The sequence below is a fragment of the Pseudophryne corroboree genome, chromosome 12, assembly GCF_028390025.1.
Source record: "Pseudophryne corroboree isolate aPseCor3 chromosome 12, aPseCor3.hap2, whole genome shotgun sequence".
Taxonomy (NCBI): domain Eukaryota; kingdom Metazoa; phylum Chordata; class Amphibia; order Anura; family Myobatrachidae; genus Pseudophryne; species Pseudophryne corroboree.
The window spans coordinates 130,885,971-130,907,235 of NC_086455.1; the positions used below are offsets into that span (position 1 = coordinate 130,885,971).

General features: G+C 46.1%; 1 protein-coding gene across 1 annotated transcript in view; it reads right to left on the reverse strand.

Moving 5' to 3' along the window:
- The window catches only part of RYR3 (ryanodine receptor 3), a 1,295,770-nt gene that overhangs the window by 1,189,935 nt on the left and 84,570 nt on the right, over positions 1-21,265 (reverse strand). The window contains 2 exon segments of the mRNA XM_063948019.1: positions 11,430-11,571; positions 12,335-12,449. Coding sequence (XP_063804089.1) covers positions 11,430-11,558 — 129 coding nt within the window. The 5' untranslated portion in view covers positions 11,559-11,571; positions 12,335-12,449.

Below are 21,265 nucleotides of genomic sequence, written 5' to 3' on the forward strand. Positions count from 1 at the left end.
TGCACGCAGGTGAGTTCGCTTCTTCTCCCCTTAGTCCCTCGATGCAGTGAGCCTGTTGCCAGCAGGTCTCACTGAAAATAAAAAACCTAAACTAAAACTTTCACTAAGAAGCTCAGGAGAGCCCCTAGTGTGCACCCTTCTCGTTCGGGCACAAAAATCTAACTGAGGCTTGGAGGAGGGTCATAGGGGGAGGAGCCAGTGCACACCAGGTGGTACTAAAGCTTTCTATTTGTGCCCAGTCTCCTGCGGAGCCGCTAATCCCCATGGTCCTTACGGAGTTCCCAGCATCCACTAGGACGTCAGAGAAATAGGAAATATGTGGCATTAGCAAGGTTAATGTTAAGGTATCAGTGGAGACCCATTGGGAGAGATTGTTTTTTTCCTGCTGCAGCAATTTTTACTAATAAAATACATTGTCCCACAGGTGGTTTGGGCTGACAGTAAGTTGAATAAATGTCTTAGTTGACCCATTCAGGAGAAATATTAATTGATATGCCCAAGGGATCTTATATATATGTTTGGAGAGTGGACCAAAATGTATTGACCTCTGGGCAGCTCCACATACAGAGGTAAAAGTCCGTTTCAGGTGTGCGACATTCAAAACAATTGGAAACCAAAGCAACACCCATCAAGCAACATCATTTAGGGGTGTAATAAGTACAGTGCAAATCCAGGAATTTAAAAAAACAGATTGAAAACTGTATGCGATACAAAGAGGAAGTATTTTATCTAGATACAGCATCTCCCTAACTTTTTATTACATCATATCCAGAGCCGGCCCTAACCAATATGATGCCCTAGGCAAGATTTTGGCTGGTGCCCCCTGGCACCACCGCTGGTTCTACTTCTGACCTTGCACCTCTTTCCCAGCACCATCACCCCTCACCCATAGCAGTCCTTGTACCCCCTATATTTTAAATAGGAACGTTCGCACATTTGACGCACAGCCCAAAAAGGGGCATCTTCTTGCTGGGAAGGGGCATGGCCACACAATAGTAACCCCAATTCCAATTACGCCACACAGTACGGCAACTTTATTCACATTTTATCTTGCGATAGTGTCCATAATTCATATTACATCCCAAAGTAGTATCACTTTACCTTATAAACGTTACTCCTCACAGTAGAGCCCATTATTCACATTACATCACACTGAATTACTCCTTATTCATATTACACCACACCTTATTGCTCTTTATTCACATTAGACGACACAGTAGTGCCCTTTCTATATGCAACGCCACATAGTAGAGCACCTTATACACATAATGCAACACATTAGTAATGCATTTATACACAATTCCACACAATAATGCCCCTTACACATATGAGACACATTAATGTCCTTATAAACATAATGCACATTACACATTATGACAACCTTTATTAATGCCCTTTTACACATAATGTCCCTTACACATATGCTGCACATTATTAATGCCCTTATACACATAATGACACACATAGTGCCCCCTACACATTTGCTGCACATGATTAGTGCCCTATACACATAATGACACACATACAGTAGTACCCTGTTACACATATGCCGCACATTATTAATGCCCTTATACACATAATGACACACATAGTGGCCATTTACACATATGTTGCACATTATTTATGCATTTTTACTAACATTAATAATGCTCCTTACACATATTCTGAACACTACTGCACAACCAACCCACTCACATGCACACAGCACTCACACTGCCACTAACACTGTGACCTCTGCCTCTGCTTGGATACAGATGTGTCCTCACAAATCTTGTATCAATGCTAATGTCGGGCACTTTTTTTTAATGAAAATGCATCTTATTTGCATTGCTATGTGGCTAGGATGCACAAGCAGCGTCTGCTGATTAAACTGATATGCAGCATGCCTATATACTGTGTGAGACTGTGGCTGTATCTGCATATGAAATGCTACATACAGAATATAGGCATGCCGCATATCATTTTAATCAGCAGAAGCTGATGATGCCCCTAGGCATATCAAATGCCCTAGGCAATTGCCTAGTTTGCCTATGCCTATGGCCGGCTCTGATCATATTCAATTATACAGTTATTCAGTTATACAAACAGCATCTATAACAGAAAACATTTGAAGCTGCAGACACTGATGCCGAGTTGAATGTACGCCAGTATACATTGAGCAAATTCTTACTGTGCATGCCCGGAAAGCAACATCCCTCATCCCCCTGTATCAGCATCCATTCACGCATTCTGCACATAGCAAACCTTATTACCAGAGAGGCAAAAGCGGGTGTGAAAGAAAGGAGCATTCTCGTGTAGGAAAAGATCTGCAATGACCTGTTCATGCAAACGTGTCCCATGCAGATCAACATCTAAATGCATGTGCACTTGTTAGGTGTGTATCTGTTGCACCTACAGTACTATGCTGATAATGTTGGCTTGTAAACCAGGCACATACTGTATGCAGAAAATGCAGAGGCGTCCACATCTCATGATGGATACAGCTCTACATATGTGCAAAAATACGTAGTTTGCTTTTGAGAAATGTACACTGGTTTTATTTTGCCCTACAAGCCGTTCATGTGACCTCCTTCTCTGCCCTAGCACTATCACATAAGGGAAAGCAGCAGGCAAGAGACAATGGCCCTCATTCCGAGTTGATCGCTCGCTAGCTGCTTTTAGCAGCAGTGCAAACGCTAGGCCGCCGCCCTCTGGGAGTGTATCTTAGCTTAGCAGAAGTGCGAACGAAAGGTTAGCAGAACTGCTCGTAAAAATTTTCATGCAGTTTCTGAGCAGCTCCAGACCTACTCCTACCTTGCGATCACTTCAGTCTGTTTAGTTCCTGCTTTGATGTCACAAACACACCCTGCGTTCGGCCAGCCACTCCCCCGTTTCCCCAGGCACGCCTGCGTTTTTGCCTGTCATGCCTGTGTTTTTTAGCACACTCCCTGAAAACGGCCAGTTACCACCCAGAAACACCCACTTCCTGTCAATCACTCACCGATCAACAGAGCGACAGACAAGCGTTGCTCGCCCTTGTGTAAAACAGCATAGTTTGATGAGAAGAGCTGCAGCTGCTGCCAGGTAAGGGGGAGGGGGCTCAAGGCCCTCACTGGGCCCCTCTAACAGACCTGGGCCCAGGTAATTTGTACCCCCCCCCCCTCTTTCGGCACCACTGCCTGTGTATACCTCAAAGTAGTTGCTAAAACCGAGCACACATTACATAGTTTTTTGTGCAATCATGGCACGTGCAACCACTCTGAACAACCATTGTGTAGCGAGTTCACACACAATTATTTGTTTGAGGAATTGTGTGGTCGAAACTTACCATCTGATATGCTACACATCAGATGGGACAATGCGATGTATGCTACAGTAGCATTCACTGTACGCAATATATCAGATTGTGCAGTGTCTACACTGATACGATATAGCATATCAGGCTGTTGGTAGGTCGTCTGATCTTTCAAGCGTGTACCCAGCTTAACAGTCAACCCATCCACGTGCAACTGGCTTCACTGTCAAACTCAAACTAAATTGCCTTTAAAATGCATTTATCTGTGATTTCAAGATAACTGTGACACAGATGGTTGGTGACTCACAGTTTCCACTGCACTTATATTTTTTAACCGTTTTTGAAAATCCCAAGACAGTTTATGAAAACATACAAAACCATGCACTTTACATTTTGAAACTTAAGATGACTACACCTACTGTAGTACATGACTGGACTACGAATTATATTGAGACAACTGTCACTTGAGTTAAATAGGCAGACCAGCAGAACATGGCAAACCCCATAAGTGCTGCAGGGGCACAAGTAGCTCCACAGGTGCTGTTTAACTTTCTAAATGGGCCTACACACTAGCCAATTTCTGCATAAAAAAATAGGAATTTAATACCTACTGGTAATTCCTTTTCTCCTAGTCCGTAGTGGATACTAGGGTCTTGTACTTTAGTACCATGGGGTATAGATCGGGTCCACTGGAGCCTGGCACTTTAAAACTTTTAGTGTGTGCATGCGTGTGCTAGCCTCTCCCCTCTATGCCCCTCCTACCAGACTCAGTCTAGGAAAACTGTGCCCGAGGAGACGGACATAATCTGAGAGAAGAAACAATACAACAGCAGTGAGGCAACAAGCCAACACACAACCAGAAACGAAAGGAGGGTGCTAACCAGAACAGAGGACAGCAACACCAACCTAACCCGGATAGCTCAGCTATCCCAAAAACAGAATGGGACAGAAATGTCGGTCCAACCAAACACTTATACAGGTAAGCAGGAACGAAGCACTGAGGCGGGCGCCCAGTATCCACTACGCACTAGGAGAAAAGGACTTACTGGTAGGTATTAAATTCCTATTTTATCTTACGTCCTAGTGGATACTGAGGTCTTGTACTTTAGTACCATGGGGAAGTCCCAAAGCTCCCAAACAGGTGGGAGAGTGCTGAGACCCCTGTAAAACTGCCTGACCCAACTGAAGGTCATCCTTGGCCAAGCTAATGAACCTATAAAATTGAACAAACGTGTTCGAACCAGATCAAGTTGCAGCTCGGCACAACTGTAGTGCCGATACACCCCGGGCAGCTGCCCAGGAAGACCCCACCGACCTCGTCGAGTCGGCAAGGGCAGAGCCGACGAAGTATAAGCCTGTTGAATGGTCAACCGGAGCCAACGAGCAATAGATTGCTTAGAAGCTGACCAACCAATCTTGGTGGTATCATAAAGGACAAACAGCAAGTCAGATTTCCGATGATGGGCCGTCCTTTTGACATAAATCTTCAGAGCCTTGACCACATCCAAGGACTCAGGGCGAACAGAAGCATCAGACAACACTGGAATCACAATAGGTTGATTCACATGAAAAGCTGACACCACTTTAGGCAAAAACTGAGGGCAGGTCCTAAGTTCTGTCCTGTCTGCGTGAAAAATCAAATAAGGGCTCTTACAGGATAAGGCCCCTAATTCAGAGACACGTCTGGCAGACGCCAATGCTAATAACATAACCGTCTTCCAGGTGAGAAACTTTAACTCCACCCTATGTAAGGGTTCGAACCAGTCCGATTGGAGAAAGGACAAAACCACATTGAGGTCCCACGGCGCCGTGGGAGGTATAAAAGGTGGTTGCATATGAAGAACACCCTTAAGGAAAGTCTGTACTTCTGGTAACATGGCAAGCTGTTTCTGGAAGAAAATAGAGAGCGCCGATATCTGGACTTTGATTGAGCCTAAACGTATGCCCATATCCACTCCCGCTTGTAGGAAAAGTAGAAAGCAACCAATTCTAAATTCCACGGGAGACACCCTTCTACTTTCACACCAGGAAACATACTTTTTCCAGATATGATGATAATGTCTTGACGTAACCATCTTCCTGGCCTGGACCATGGGGGAAATAAACCGGGAGGGAAGACCCTTTCTTGCTATAATTTCCCTTTCAACTTCCAAGCCGTCAAACGTAGTTGATGTAAGTCTGGATAGACGAATGGACCTTGATGCCGAAGATCGTCGTGGAGGGCCAAGGCCAGGGATCCTCCAGAGACATGGTCAGGAGGTCCGAGTACCACGCCCGTCGAGGCCAATCCGGGTCAATTAGAATTGCCTGAACGTTTTCCCTTCTTAGCCTTTTTAGTACCCTTGGAATCAGCGGTAGAGGAGGGAACAGGTACACAAACTGGTACATCCACTGTGTCATCAGTGCGTCTACTGCTACAGCCTGCAGATCCCTCCTCCTGGAACAGTAACGGCTTAGCTTCTTGTTGAGTCGAGAAGCCATCAAATCGATCTGCGGACAGCCCCACCGGTGAACTAATTGTTGAAACACCTGGAGATGTAGGCCCCATCCCCCCGGATGGAGGTCGTGCCTCCTGAGGAAGTCCGCTTACCAGTTGTTCACTCCTGGAATGAATATGGCTGAGATGGCCCTTGTGTTGGCCTCCGCCCAGAGAAGGATTTTTGAGACCTCTCGCATTGCCGCTCTGCGTCTTGTTCCCCCTTGTCGGTTTCTGTACGCCGTGGAGTTGTCCTACTGAACCTGGATCGCCTGATCCTTCAGGAGATGAGAAGCCTGCAGAAGAGCACTGTAAATTACCCTGAGCTCCAGGATGTGATTGGCAGAGCAGATTGCTGTCTCGACCACATCTCCTGGAAACTGGGCCCCCTGGCTCACAGCCCCCCAACCTCAAGGGCTGGCATTCGTCGTCAGTAGAATCCATGAGTGGATATTGAAACTCCTGCCCCCTACCAGGTGAGGAACTTGTAGCCACCATAACAGAGAGATCCGGGCTCTCTGAGATAATGTCACTTCCTGATGCATGTGAAGATGAGACCCCGACCATTTGTCCAGCAGATCCAGCTGAAAGGGTCGGCCATGAAATCTGCCGTATTGGATTGCCTAGTAAGCAGCTACCATCTTGCCCGGTAATCAGATGCAAAGATGAATGGATACCTTGCGAGGACTGAGCACCAAGCAAACCATAGCCTGGATAGTCAAGGCCTTTTCCATTGGGAAAAACACATTTTGAGACTCTGTATCCAGTATCAATCCCAGGAACTGAAGTCGCTGGGTCAGTTTCAGGTCAGATTTCTGAAAATTTATGATCCACCCATGATCTGTAAGTAGGCGAGTCGTCAGATCGATGCTGTGCAACATACGCTCCCTGGACACAGCCTTTATTAGGAGATCGTCCAAGTATGGGACTATGTTCACTCCCATAATGCGCTGTTGCAGCATCATCTCTGCCATAACTTTGGTGAAGCTGTGGATAAACCGAAGGGTAAAGCCTGAAACTGGAAATGGTCTTCCAATATGGCGAACCTGAAGTGAGCCTGATGTGGTGGCCACATGGGAATGTGTAGGTAAGCATCCTTGACGTCCAAAGACACAAGGAACTCCCCTTCCTCCAGAGGGGACACCACCACCCGCAGGGATTCCATTTTGAATTTGAACACCCGCAGATACGGGTTTAGAGACTTCAGGTTCAAGATGGAGCGCACCGAACCGCCCGGTTTGGGAACGACAAAAAGACTGGAGTAAAAACCCCTGTTGCATAACGAAGGAGGTACAGGATCTACCACCCCTGTCTGCAAAAGTTTTAGAATAGCCTTGTGCAAGGTAACTTTTGCTGCGGGGAAAGCTGGTAAGCCCGACTTGAAAAACCTGTGAGGAGGGAGTGCTTGAAATTCCAGCCGGTATCCTTGGGAAATGAGGTCCCTCACCTAAGGATCCTGGCAGGACTCCGCCCACACTTGGGTGAAGTGTTGAAGGCGAGAACCTACCTGAAAGTCGCCTTGTCGCTGGGGCCAACTGTCACGTGGAAGGCTTTGCGGCAGGGGATCCAGTGGTCTGGTCCACGGAGACAGCAGGTGCAGGTTTACAGGACTTACCACGAGATCCGCTGGAAGTGGTGGAGACCCCTCGGCCCCTGCCTCTGAACCTTGCCACATGAAAGGACTGCAAGGAAGGGCCTGTGTAAGGACTTCTAGCAGGCGGCGTAGCCGACGGCAGATAAGTAAATTTACCCGACGTTGCTTGGGCGTTCCATTTATTTAGTTCGTCACCAAACAAAGCATCACCTGTAAAGGGAAGATTTTCTACACCCTTTTTGGAATCGTCTGCCGACCACTGACGCAACAACAGAGCTCTGCGCGCCAAAACAGCCATAGCAGTAGTGCAGCCATTAATCTTACACAATTCCTTAATAGCCTCGCTCATAAAATTTGCAGCATCCTGTACATGTTGCAGCAGAGTAATTACCTCATCTCGGGGCAAAGAGTCCAAACCGTCGATAACGTTATCAGACCACTTGACTATTGCCCTGGAAATCCACCCACAAACAATGTTTACGGTCAGCTGGCTCTTTTAGGGATATATACAACTCCTCATCCGGCTCTGACTCCTGATCCACTATGTGAAGGGCCTCTCTCACAGCAAAGATGAGGGTCTCTACTCCTGGGAACAGAAAGCTGTCCTCATCCATATCATCATCATTATCTACACAAGGCTGATCAGAATCAGACTGGAGCATCTGTGGCAGTGAGCGATTTTGTGAACCCACTAGATGGGGCTGAGAAGCCTTTGTATCTGCTGCCTTGGCCACAGAATCAATAGACTGCTTCAACACCTGTCTCTCCCTTTTAGCTGCAGCTACTTCAGAATTAACATGCTGGATCATGCTAATAAAACTGTCTAGCCAGGTAGGTGCTTGTGAACTGTGTCCTTGTGGAGACAAGGAACATTGTTCACACATGAGTGACCCCGCTGAAGACAGGGATGAATTACAGGCAGTACACATAACCATGTCTACAGACATCCTTCACCCTGTAAAACAGCGCAGCCCACTGACCAAACACCTCCACACAGACCCTAGAGAGCCCTAGGAGGGACACTTCAGGAGCGGACACCAGCACCCAGAAACACAGCAGTGGAAGAGTAACTAAATGTATGACCTGATAGTGCAGCGGCGCTGTCGCTAGTGTGCTCCCCCTGTCTAAGACCCGCTGGTACCAGTACAGAGTCCTGTAGCAGCATGGGTCTCTGGAGGAGCAGCGTTGTGTGCAGCTTGATCTGCAGCAGCACAAAAATGGCGCCTTCCCGCCTCAGGTCCCGCTCCGGGAAGCCCTGCCCCCAGTAATGGCGCGCAGTTCGTCCACATCGGGCACCGCAGCTCAGGGCCCATGACCGCCGCGCGACCTTCTGCCAAAACTGATACGGGGACTGTGACCGGACGGTCTCGTACGAGAGCCCTTACCACTTCGTGTCCCACCGCCAGTCACAGAATGGAGTTTTAGGTCACACGGGACCTGACCACATAGGGGATTCCTGCTTACCATCAGTAACCGCCTGTTACTGACTCCACCCACTGCGCAGTGGGTGGGTATTAAGCTGCCACCAGCAGACTCCTTGTAGCCGTGGCGTCTGGTACCACGGTTCTGGTCTGTATGCATCGACACACTGTCTTACCACCCCTGTGTGGTGTTGACGAATCCCCACTGGTCGCTTGCCTAAGTACAGCACGATAGCAGGCAGTAGGTGGAGCTTGGAAACGCTGGGTGCACCCTGGACAGCGGGAAAATGGAGACAGGTTTTCGCCTAGCTCCATTTAGCACCGGTCACAAGATGAAGCGGTCCTCTTCAGGCAAATGATGTTTATTTACAATAGTTCTAAAGAGAACTCTTCCCTATTGCTAGGGGAAACAGAATACAGCAAGATGTTCACAGCAGAATGAAAATGGTATAATACACCTGAAGGCTCACAGGCCTCCTCTTTTTATACAGTAAAACCACAATGCATCTCAGGAGGTAGCTCCCCCTCTGAGTCTTTTCCATCCAATCAGGATATCTTACAAAATATAAATTAATTACATTTTAAAAGGATATAAATGCATGAAGCAATTTCCTCCTTCCTGTCACACACACTAAATACAGGTTCCAAACCCATACCAATCCATACCACTTTACATATTCACACTCCCAGCATTTACCTGCCGGGCACTGTCCAACATCAAAAAGGTTTTGTCATTCACCCGATCTGCTAGGAGAGGGCAATTAGCATCCCATTTCCTAGTCACAGAAGGTAGGGGAGTCTTATTCAGTCCTATATAGTAAGTGCATTTTTCCCTTTAAAATACATGTGACCACATCTTAAATATAAATACATTTAAACATGCAATCCTCCAACCATTGGCGTTTCTATAATGGGTGCAGTGTGGCGAGGCACACGTGCCCCCAGGTCTAGGGGGGCCCACCTAGCACACACTGCACACATTTGCTTAATACTTACCTCTCTGAAGTCCCCCGTCGAAGCCATCCCTTTTCGACAGCGCAATAGAGTTTGAACACTAGGGGGAACAAACTCTATTGCGCCTGCTGAAAACTCCGGAAAGATGGCACGGCGGCCATTTTTCCGGAGTTTTGCGCATGCGCATTAGCAAAATCTTCGGGAAAATGGCCGCCGCGCCATGTTCCTGGAGGTTTGCGCATGCGCAATAGAGTCTGTTCTCAGACTCTATTGCCGCTGCCGCGGAGAAGGATGGCACCGCTGGGGGACTCCGGAGAGGTAAGTATTACATCCTGTGCATCATTCAGAGAGGAGGGGGCGCCTGAAGCAGAAGGCTGCACACGGGCCTCCTCCTCTCTTAAAATGCCCCTGCCTCCAACTGTGCACAGAGCACTACATATGACATGTTAAAACACATCATTAAACATATTTTCAAACAGTCCGCGCCTGGCACCGTAAAAACATTTAACAGTGGCGCCAAGCGCCTTTTGTCTTCAAAATGGTACCGGGCACTTAAAGGTTAAACCCTTATGTGCCATGGCCGCTATTAACCATGTGGCCGATGGGTCCTCCGGCCACAGGGACCCGCTAACCGGGACACCGGTGTAACACTCACCGCAACTGTATCTTCGGAATCTGTTAGAGGGTGGCGGCTAGCTGCTGGAGTGGGCACACATACTAACGATGTGTGATCAGTACCTCAGGAGCTCAGTGTCCTGTCAGCTGGGATTACGAACCACTAACCCTCAGGAGGTTGGTTTGGTCCCCCCCCCCTAAGTACCACGAAGCAGGCTGCTGTGGTGCCACTCTCTCCGCCCCACAGGCTACTGCGGTGCTGCTCTCTCTGCCCCTCAGGCAATTCTGAGACATTATTTTCATTGAGGCATAGTGGGATTATTAGGTCTGGGAAGGCAGTTCTAGGGTATTATTTTCATTGAGGTACTAGGGGATTATCAAATCGGGTGTAGGGGGGTGCAGTTTTGGTGCATTATTTTTATTGAGAGTTGGGGGGGAGGGTCATATTCTACAGTGCTTTACAGAGAATATTTCACCATTCACATCAGTCCCTGCCCCAGTGGAGCTTACAATCTACATTCCTTACTACACACACAACAGGGTTAATTTTTGTTGGGAGCCAATTAACCTACCAGTATATTTTTGGAGTGTAGGAGGCAACTAAAGTACCTGGAGAAGAACATACAAACTCTACTCAGTTAAGGTCATGGTGAGAATCAAACCCATGACCTCAGTTCTGTGAAGCAGTAATGCTAACCATACTGCCATGCCCCTATATTGTTGTTGCAAGCCTTGGGCACGCACTGACCCTATTTTAAACATGAGGCACCCAAAGGAAACTGTCACCCTGAGCTCCACAAGGTCGAGAACTGGTCCTATCACCAATTTAGGTTTTTTTAAATATTGTTTCTTTTCAAATATAATATGCCACCACGTGTTGGCTAAGCCCCCAAATCAGTACAGGGGAGGGGGGCGCCAAATCATACCCTAGCTCCGGGCACCATGGAGCCTAGCTACACCTCTGCTCATATACCATATTAACACATAACAAAAATATGTAAATAATGTAACTCCCCAAAGCATGTATAAAGGATTTAAAAACTAGCTTACGGATACAGTAGTACAAAAGCATAAAAATACTCACAGAATTAGTACCTTGTATAGTAAATTCATTATTACCAGGAGACTCTTCGTTCCCCATTGTGTCATTGAACCCCAACGATGACAATTTCCCACCAGCAAGATGGTATCAGGGACACAATACACATTATTATGTGGTCTCATTCATCTTACATTTCTGTAAAGGACAAATAGTAAGCCATGTACATATCTATAAATAGTATGTTTTCACTAACATATGAATTGCTACATTTTAACTAACACTATAATTTAGGGTTTTTTTCAGCAATACATATTTGTCATTTATTTTCTTATTAGGGGATTTTCCTTGGTGAAACAGTCAATGTAACAAAGATAAAACAAGACACATGAACCTAAATACAAGGGTGTGGGTAGCTGAATGTCGGAATGAGACCTTAATAACAGAAAAAGTACACACGTTTCTAGTTAACATAGTATTACTTCATAATATATTTATTTCAATGAAGTGTAATACCAGCGCCAAATAGTAGTATGTTTATCATACCTGTATCAATAATAGAAAATGTTTAATGTCATATTTCAGACCAGTTTTTGGTAAATACTGTTGACGTTTATGAATGTATTTCTAACTTACAAGTTAATAATATTAGAACAATTTTTTTCATATACTGTATAAGCAATTATTACTCACCAAGTCAAAGTAAGATCTCAACTGCATCCAGAAAGAAAAGTCATAAATTATAAATATTATTTCCTTATTCAAAATGTATATTGCAAAAGGGTAATGAGCTTCAATGAAGTGACCCGTGACTAAATCACATAAGGAAGGGATTTCACTTCTGCAACCTGTAAACTGGGAAGCTTAAGGAAGGTGTTACCTGATCCTAAATGTACTGTAGTTTAATCTGTGATAAGTACGTGCAAAGTGATCCTGTTCTGACCGCTAAATAAATACACACCAGTTGTGATAACTCGTAGGTACTCTGTCCAGCTTTTGATAAAGAATGACTGTCTTTACAAGTCTATTGGATACTCTAAACACATCCTGGACACCATTTAAGAGAATCCTCTGTTCTGAAAAAGAGAGGAAAAAGTTCTGTAACTTAAGACACACACTTGCCTTTACAGTCCTATAGCTCTTTCAAATAAAAAAGGAAATAATAGGATTTTAATTACCTGCCGGTAAATCCTTTTCTCATAGTCCGTAGAGGATGCTGGGGTCCATTTTAGTACCATGGGGTATAGACGGTTCCGCAGGAGCCTCTGGCACTTTAAGACTTTTTAACAGTGTGAACTGGCTCCTCCCTCTATGCCCCTCCTCCAGACCTCAGTATAGGAACTGTGCCCGAGGAGACGGACATCATTGAGAGAAGAATTCATATTAAACTAGTGGTTAGATTCACACCAGCTCACACCATACAACAAACATGGCCTTCAACATAAACCATGCTAACGTGCATGTCTAACGTAACAGCAACCGCTGTAAAAACCTCTTAACACATGAGAACCTGTGTAAAAAGATAAAATGTAAAACTGCAGGAAAAAGGAGCACTGGGCGGGTGCCCAGCATCCTCTACAGACTACGAGAAAAGGATTTACCGGCAGGTAATTAAAATCCTATTTTCTCTTACGTCCTAGAGGATGCTGGGGTCCATTTTAGTACCATGGGGATGCACCAAAGCTCCCAGTACGGGCGGGAAAGTGCTACTGTTCCTGCAGAACTGACTGACCAAACTTAAGGTCGTCAGCAGCCAAGGTATCAAAGTTGTAGAACTTAGGAAACGTGTTTGCCCCTGACCAAGTAGCAGCTCGGCAGATTTGCAACGCCGAGACACCCCGGGAAGCTGCCCACGACGAAACCCACTTTCCTAGTAGAGTGGGCTTTTACCGAAGTCGGTAACGGCAATCCTGCCGTGGAAGGAGCATGCTGAATGGTACCTCTGATCCAGCGCGCAATAGTCTGTTTAGAAGCAGGACACCCAATCTTGTTGGGGTCATAGAGGACAAACAAAGATTCTGTTTTCCTTATTCAAGCCGTTCTTGTAACATAAGTCCTCAACGCCCTGACGACATCTAGGGACTTGTAAACGGCTGATATGTCAGAAGCCACTGGCACCACCACTGGTTGGTTGATATGGAAAGAAGACACAACCTTAGGAAGACAGTGCTGACGTGTTCTCAGTTCAGCCCTATCTTCAGGAAATATCAAATAAGGACTCTTGTGAGACAGAGCCCCTAACTCAGACACACGCCTGCCTGAAGCCAAGGCCAACAACATGACCACTTTCCAAGTTAAAAACTTCAACTCCACCTCATATAGAGGCTCAAACCAGTCCAATTTAAGGAACTGCAACACTACATTAAGATCCCATGGTGCCGCAGGAGGTACAAAGGGAGGTTGGATGCGCAGAACCCCCTTCACAAACGTCTGGACCTCAGGAAGGGAAGGCAATTGTTTCTGAAAGAAAATGGACAAGGCCGAAATTTGGACCTTGATAGATCCTAATCTCAATCTAGCATCCACACCCGCCTGTAGAAATAGGAGGAGCCATCCCAATTGAAACTCCACCGCAGGAGACTTCTTGGATTCACACCAAGATATATATTTCCTCCAAATACGATGGTAACGTTTGGATGTTACCCCTTTCCTAGCCAGAATAGGTGTGGGAATGACTTCAGTAGGAATACCCTTACAGGCTAGGATCTGGCATTTAACAGCCATGCTGTTAAACGCAGCCACGGTAAGTCTTGATAAACTAACGGCCCCTGCTGAAGCAGGTCCTCGCGAAGAGGAAGTGGACGAGGATCTTCCAGTAGTAACTCCTGAAGATCTGGATACCAGGCCCTCCTTGGCCAATCTGGGGCAATGAGGATTGCTCGAACCCTTGTTCTTCTGACAATCTTGAGAACTTTTGGAATTAGTGGAAGTGGAGGGAACAGATACACTGACTGAAACACCCACTGGGTCACCAGTACGTCCCCTGCTATTGCTTGTGGGTCTCTCGACCTGGAACAATATTTCTGAAGCTTCTTGTTGAGATGTGAAGCCATCATATCCACTTGAGGAACGCCCCAACGACTTGCTACCTCCGCAAAGACTTCTGGGTGGAGGCCCCATCCTCCTGGATGGAGATTGTGTCTGCTGAGGAAGTCTGCTTCCTAGTTGTCCACTCCCGGAATGAAAATTGCCGACAGAGATTTTGCATGTCTTTCTGCCCAAAGGAGTATCTTTGTCACCTCTGCCATTGCCGCTCTGCTTTTTGTTCCGCCCTGGCGGTTTATGTAAGCTACTGCCGTTACATTGTCTTACTGGATCTGTATGAGGCAACCTTGAAGAAGGTGTGCCGCTTGATGAAGGCTGTTGCACACAGCTCTCAATTCCAGAATGTTTATGTGAAGGAGTACTTCTTGACTTGACCATCGTCCTTGGAAGCTTTCCCCTTGCGTGACTGCTCCCCAACCTTGGAGGCTTGCATCTGTGGTCACCAGGATCCAAGTCTGAATCCCGAACCTGCGTCCCTCCAGGAGGTGAGTACTTTGAAGCCATCACAAGAGTGAAATACTGGCTTTTGTTGACAGGATTATCCTCTGGTGCATGTGTATGTGCGATCCGGACCACTTGTCCAGTAGGTCCCATTGGAACACCCTGACGTGGAATCGGACAAATTGTAGAGCCTTGTAGGCCGCTACCATCTTCCCCAGCAGGCGGATGCACTGATGAATCGATACGCGTGCTGGTTTTAAAACTTGTTTGACCATCCTCTGGATCTCCAGAGCCTTTTCCACCGGTAGGAATACTTTCTGTGCTTCCGTATCCAATATCATTCCCAGAAATGATAACCTCCTTGTTGGTTCCAATTGTGATTTTGGAAGGTTTATGATCCAACCGTGCTGTTGAAGCACCGTCAGGGAAAGTGCAATGTTCTGCACTAGTTTCTCCCTGGATCTCGCTTTTATGAGAAGATCGTCCAAGTATGGGATGACTTTGACTCCTTTCTTGCGAAGAAGAACCATCATCTCCGCCATCACCTTGGTGAATATTCTCGGAGCCGTGGAGAGCCCGAAAGGCAATGTTTGGAACTGGTACTGGTAGTCATGCCCCGCAAACCTCAGGTATGCCTGATGCGGCGGGTAGATGGGAACATGTAAATAAGCATCTTTGATGTCCATCGATACCAGAAATTCCTTTTCCTCCAAGCTGGAGATTACCACTCTCAGGGATTCCATCTTGAATTTGAACCTTTTCAAATAAAGGTTCAGAGTCTTTAGGTTTAAAATCGGTCTGACCGAGCCATCCGGTTTTGGCACTACAAACAGGCTTGAATAAAACCCTTTTTCCTGTTGTGACACAGGAACTAAGGAAATTACACTGTCTTGACATAATTTCTGTATTGCGTTCAGCACTTTTGCGCTGTCCTGAACAGAAGTAGGTAAGGCTGATTTTAAAAATCGGCATGGGGAAGGTCCTGAAATTCCAATTTGTAGCCTTGGGTTACTATCTGCAATACCCAAGGATCCAGATCTGAGTGAACCCAGACCTGGCTGAAAGACAGTAGGCGTGCCCCCACCCAATCGTACTCCTGCAGGGGAGCCCCAGTGTCATGCTGAGGTTTTAGCAGAAGTAGCTGTTGACTTCTGCTCCTGCGAGCCTGATGGTGTTGTAGATTTTTTACCCCTTCATCGCCTTCTTTCTGCGAAGAAGGGGGTACCCTTTGCCTTTTTGGACTTGTCGGGCCGAAAGGATTGCATCGTATGAGAATGAAATCCTTTCCTAGGTGGAGCAGCTGCGGAAGGCAGAATAGCTGACTTACCTGATGTAGTTGTTGAAATCATGGCATCCAGCTTGTCTCCAAAGAGGGCTTCTCCATTGTAAGGAAGCGCCTCAATGTTCTTTTTTGATTCCGCATCAGCATTCCATTGGCGGATCCACAGCGCCCTGCGGGCTGAAATCACCACAGCGGAGGATCTTGAACTCAGCAACCCAATATCCTTCATAGCTTTAACTAAGTAACCTGCAGCATCTTTGATATGGCCGAGAGTTAGGACTATTTCATCCCTGTCAACTGTGTCTATGTTAACAAGCAAGTTGTCAGACCATTTTTCCATAGCGTTACCCACCCACGCACAAGCAATGGTGGGCCTGAGCACCGTTCCGTTAGCCGTATATATGGATTTCAGGGTTGTTTCTAATTTACGGTCAGCTGGATCTTCTAAAGAGGCTGAACCAGGGGCAGGCAAAACTATTTTCTTAGACAGCCGAGACACTGAGGTGTCTATTATTCGGGGAGTCTCCCATTTGTGCCTGTCTTCCTCATGGAAAGGGTACGCTACACGTATCCTTCTGGGAAGGGTAATTTCTTCTCTGGGTTAGCCCAGGATTCTTCAAAGAACGCATTTAAATCCTTTGAAGGAGGAAAAGTCAAGACCTGCTTTTTATTTAATTTAAAATAATCCTTTTCCTCAGGGACCAGTGTTGTTTCAAGAAACTCCAACACTTTGTCACTGACCTAGGTTGGAGGTGTTGTGAACTCGGGGGTTCTCCCGATGGTAGGGGAGAGGAACCACAGTTGGGTCGGAACAGGGATGGCTTAATATAGGTCTTCCACATACAGGACTCTGACAGTAAAGCTTGGTGAAAATATTAAAAGAACTTTATTGCAGGAAGAGAGCAACACAATGTCACATAGCAGAGATGGAATGTATGGGGAAATGTCCAGGCCTATAGGAGAGCTTGTAAGCAATGCTGAGGATTCCCTGGAAAGAAGTACTTGTGAGTGTTGGTACAATATAATAATGACTGAAGAACTTGCAAGTGATGTTTTTAAAGATACTGGTGATTTGAAGAACTGGTGAACGGTGGTTAAAGACTCTGACGATTTGAAACACTTGTGAATGGTGATTAAAGACACTGATGATTTGTAGAACTTGAGAATGGTGGTTAAAGACACTGATGATTTGTAGAACTTGAGAACGGTGGTTAAAGGCACTGATGATTTGTAGAACTTAAGAGCGGTGGTTAAAGACACTGATGATTTGTATGACTTGAGAGCGGTGATTAAAGACACTGATGATTTGTATGACTTGAGAGCGGTGATTAAAGACACTGATGATTTGTAGAACTTGAGAGCGGTGATTAGCCCGCAGCACACGCTGACTCCAAGAAGCACTGGTGACTGGATTGCAGAGAAACACACCAGCCGCAGTATACACTGAACTGTGCAGCAACTGGCACCTGGAAGTGCCGGAGACACTGGGGTAAGACTGCAGAGAGATACGTCGGGAACAAGAGCACTGGCATCCACGTCAGGGGAAAAGACGATACTCAGGCGCCGAAGCGCTGCCCGGCATCTGACTTTGAATCTCGCACCTTCGCTGGATTGGCGGAACAGTCTGATGACGTCACCTGCTCCCCGCCCACGTGATGCCGGGTGTCATGGCGGCGCCCCAGCCAGACGCCGGAGCCCGTGGACCACCGAAGGCGGAGGCCGCAACACAGACCAGCAGGCACGCAGGGGTAAGCGCGGTGAACGCCGCCTATGGTGTGTGACAGTACCCCCTCCTCCAGGAGTGGCCCCTGGACACTTTCCAGGTTTTGTTGGATGTCTGGAATGGAAAATCCGCACCAGTCGGGAGCCATAACTTCAGTAGCCTTGACCCAGCTCCTCTCCTCGGGGCCAAAACCTTTCCACTCCACTAAATACTGTAGATTCTTGTGAAGATAACGAGAGTCAAGAATAGCTTTGATTTCAAAGTCCGTTCCAGCTTCAGACTCTGCAGAGGTTGGCCTCGGGGACTTTTAATGGAACCGGTTTAAAATAAAGGGACGAAGGAGAGAAACATGAAAGGAGTTTGGTATCCGGAGGTGGGAAGGCAATCCCAATTTGCAGACAACTGGATTCAGGACTTGTAACATGGGGTAAGGACCAATAAACTTTGGGGCGAACTTCATAGTGGGCACTCTTAACCGGAGGTTGCGGGTGGAGAGCCATACCCTGTCACCAACCTTGTATTGGGGAGCTGCTCGTCGCTTCCTATCCGCAAAGAACTTATAGCGGCCGGAGACTCTCTTGAGATTAGCATGAACTCGACTCCAAATTTGACTGAAGTGCCGAAGAGTAGAGGCTGCAGCAGGAACGTCCTCCGGAGGACAAATGGGTAATTCAGGAACTTGAGGATGGAACCCATAATTAATGAAAAATGGGGACTCACCAGTCGAAGAGTGGTACAGATGATTATGGGCAAACTCGGCCCATGGCAACAGTTCCACCCAATCATCTTGCGAGGGAGAGAGATAAACACGGAGAAAAGTCTCTAAATCTTGATTGACGCATTCAGTTTGCCCGTTGGTCTGTGGATGGTAAGCGGATGAAAACTTGAGTTTTATTTGTAAGGCTGTACAAAGAGCTCTCCAGAATCTTGCAGTGAATTGTACCCCCCGGTCAGAGGCGATTTCCTGAGGTAAACCGTGCAGGCGGAAATGTTCTCGGATAAATAACAAAGCCAACTTGGGCGCTGATGGTAACCCGGTCAAAAGGTACAAAATGTGCCATCTTAGAGAAATGGTCGATAATTACCCACAAAGTATTGTGACCCTTGGAGAGGGGCAATTCAGTGACAAAGTCCATAGAGATATGGGTCCAAGGCCTCTGAGGAATGGACAGTGGATGCAACAACCCCGCAGGAGGCAAACGAGGAATTTTGTGCTGAGGACATGAGTTGACATAATCTTGAATATCCTACTTCATAGTGTCCCACCAGTCCACATCTTTTGAACTCCAGGATGACCGGAAAACTTGGAAATATGAGCCCACTGCATTCTCCCAGGAGGAGGACCCAGAGCGGTGGGAGCCGCCGACATAGAAACTGGACTGAGAATCAAAGCCTTCTCAACAGAATTCTCCTCATCCGAAGCTGTTAAGGAACGGGATAAAGCATCAGTCTTGGTGTTAAAAGTCCCAGCTCGGTACTTAATGACAAATGAAAACCGAGTAAAGAAGAGCGCCCATCTAGCTTGATGTGGATTCAAGCACTGGGCCGTCTTGAGGTACAGCAATTTCTTATGATCAGTGAAAATTGTAATTAGTAAAAAACAAAGAAGCGCTGTCATTGAAAGTATTATACAATTTATTAAAAATATATATATATGATAATCACAAAAATAAAACCTGGTATCCTGTAATTTGATAACACAGCACATATAGTATAGCAAGCATCAATACTTATTAGTAGCAGCAAATGATGGACATATTAACAAAATCCCCTAAAACGATATAACCACCTGTGCTTCAGATGGTAATATAGCACTTGTAATTAAAAAAAGGCTCCTTGCTGGGAGCTCCACATGTGGGTTAATTAGACGTATAGGCTCATAAGATGATTTTATGGATTTAAAAGTCCATCCGTGGTGTGAATATAAACAGTTCACCTTTGTTTTGTCCACTTTATAATATCTGCTCCCAATACTTATTCCGTATTTTAGAAAAGGCTTTTTACGGGTGATTTTAATTAGCACAATTCCGTGCACAGCACAATGACATTTAAGCATGGAACGCTATTTTGACAGTCTCGTATTGTGCTTACCCCAGCCTCTGCTGATTGCAATTATTCGGTATTTCCTTTGAAAATGTTGGGCGCCGGCTGCCCACGCCGCTTGACTGCGGCACCGAAGGGATGAAATAAAGCAGAATGTATTGGTGAACTGAACGCTCGGAACCGCTCACTTGCAGTGATATAGCGGGAGCCGTCAGAGACGTGCCTGTAGCTGGAGCCGTTCGAAGACGTGCTTGTAGTCTCTGGTGGTGGAGAGAAGCAGGATACCAGACAGGATACTGGGAGGAATGCTTGACGCGTTTCTCAGCCTCAATCCTGGGGCTGTTTCATCAGAAGTCCACAATACGAGCCTTTTTTTAATTACAAGTGCTATATTACCATCTGAAGCACAGGTGGTTATATCGTTTTAGGGGATTTTGTTAATATGTCCATCATTTGCTGCTACTAATAAGTATTGATGCTTGCTATACTATATATGCTGTGTTATCAAATTACAGGATACCAGGTTTTATTTTTGTGATTATCATATATATATATTTTTAATAAATTGTATAATACTTTCAATGACAGCGCTTCTTTGTTTTTTACCATTGTCCATGATTTTTTGAGGTTCAGCACCTCAAATTGAGAAGCTGCAGTCAATGTAAAGTATAGTTGTCTCATAGCCAATTTTACTAGCGCTCACTTGTTTTATTTTTTCTTGTGTATTTTGAAAATTGTAATTAGGTGTTTAGCACCTTCCAAAAGATATCTCCATTCCTCCAAGGCAGATTTTATTGCCAAAAGTTCTTGGTCTCCAATGGTGTAATTCTGTTCCGCAGGAGAGAATTTGCGAGAATGGAAACCACATGGATTTAACTTCCCATCTGGAGCATACTGCGAAAGCACGGCACCTATGCCTACCGTGGAAGCATCAACCTCCAAAAAGAATGGTTTAGAAAAATCTGGTTGCTGAAGTACTGGAGCGGACATAAAGGCTGCCTTTAACTGAGCGAACGCTGCTATAGCTTCGGAGGACCAATGACTTGGGTCAGAACCCTTCTTGGTTAGGGCAGTAATAGGTGCCACGATGGTAGAAAATCCCTTTATGAATTTCCGGTAGTAATTTGCAAAGCCCAGAAATCGTTGTACCACTTTCAAAGAAAGAGGCTGAGTCCAGTCCCGGATGGCAGTGAGTTTCTCTGGATCCATATGAAGCTCCGTGCCCGAAATGATGTAGCCAAGAAATGGAATAGAAGAAACCTCAAAGGTACATTTGGAAATCTTGCCATAAAGATGATTCTCTCGTAATCGAAGAAGTACCTCTTTGACCTGTATTCTGTGCTCTGTGAGATTTTTAG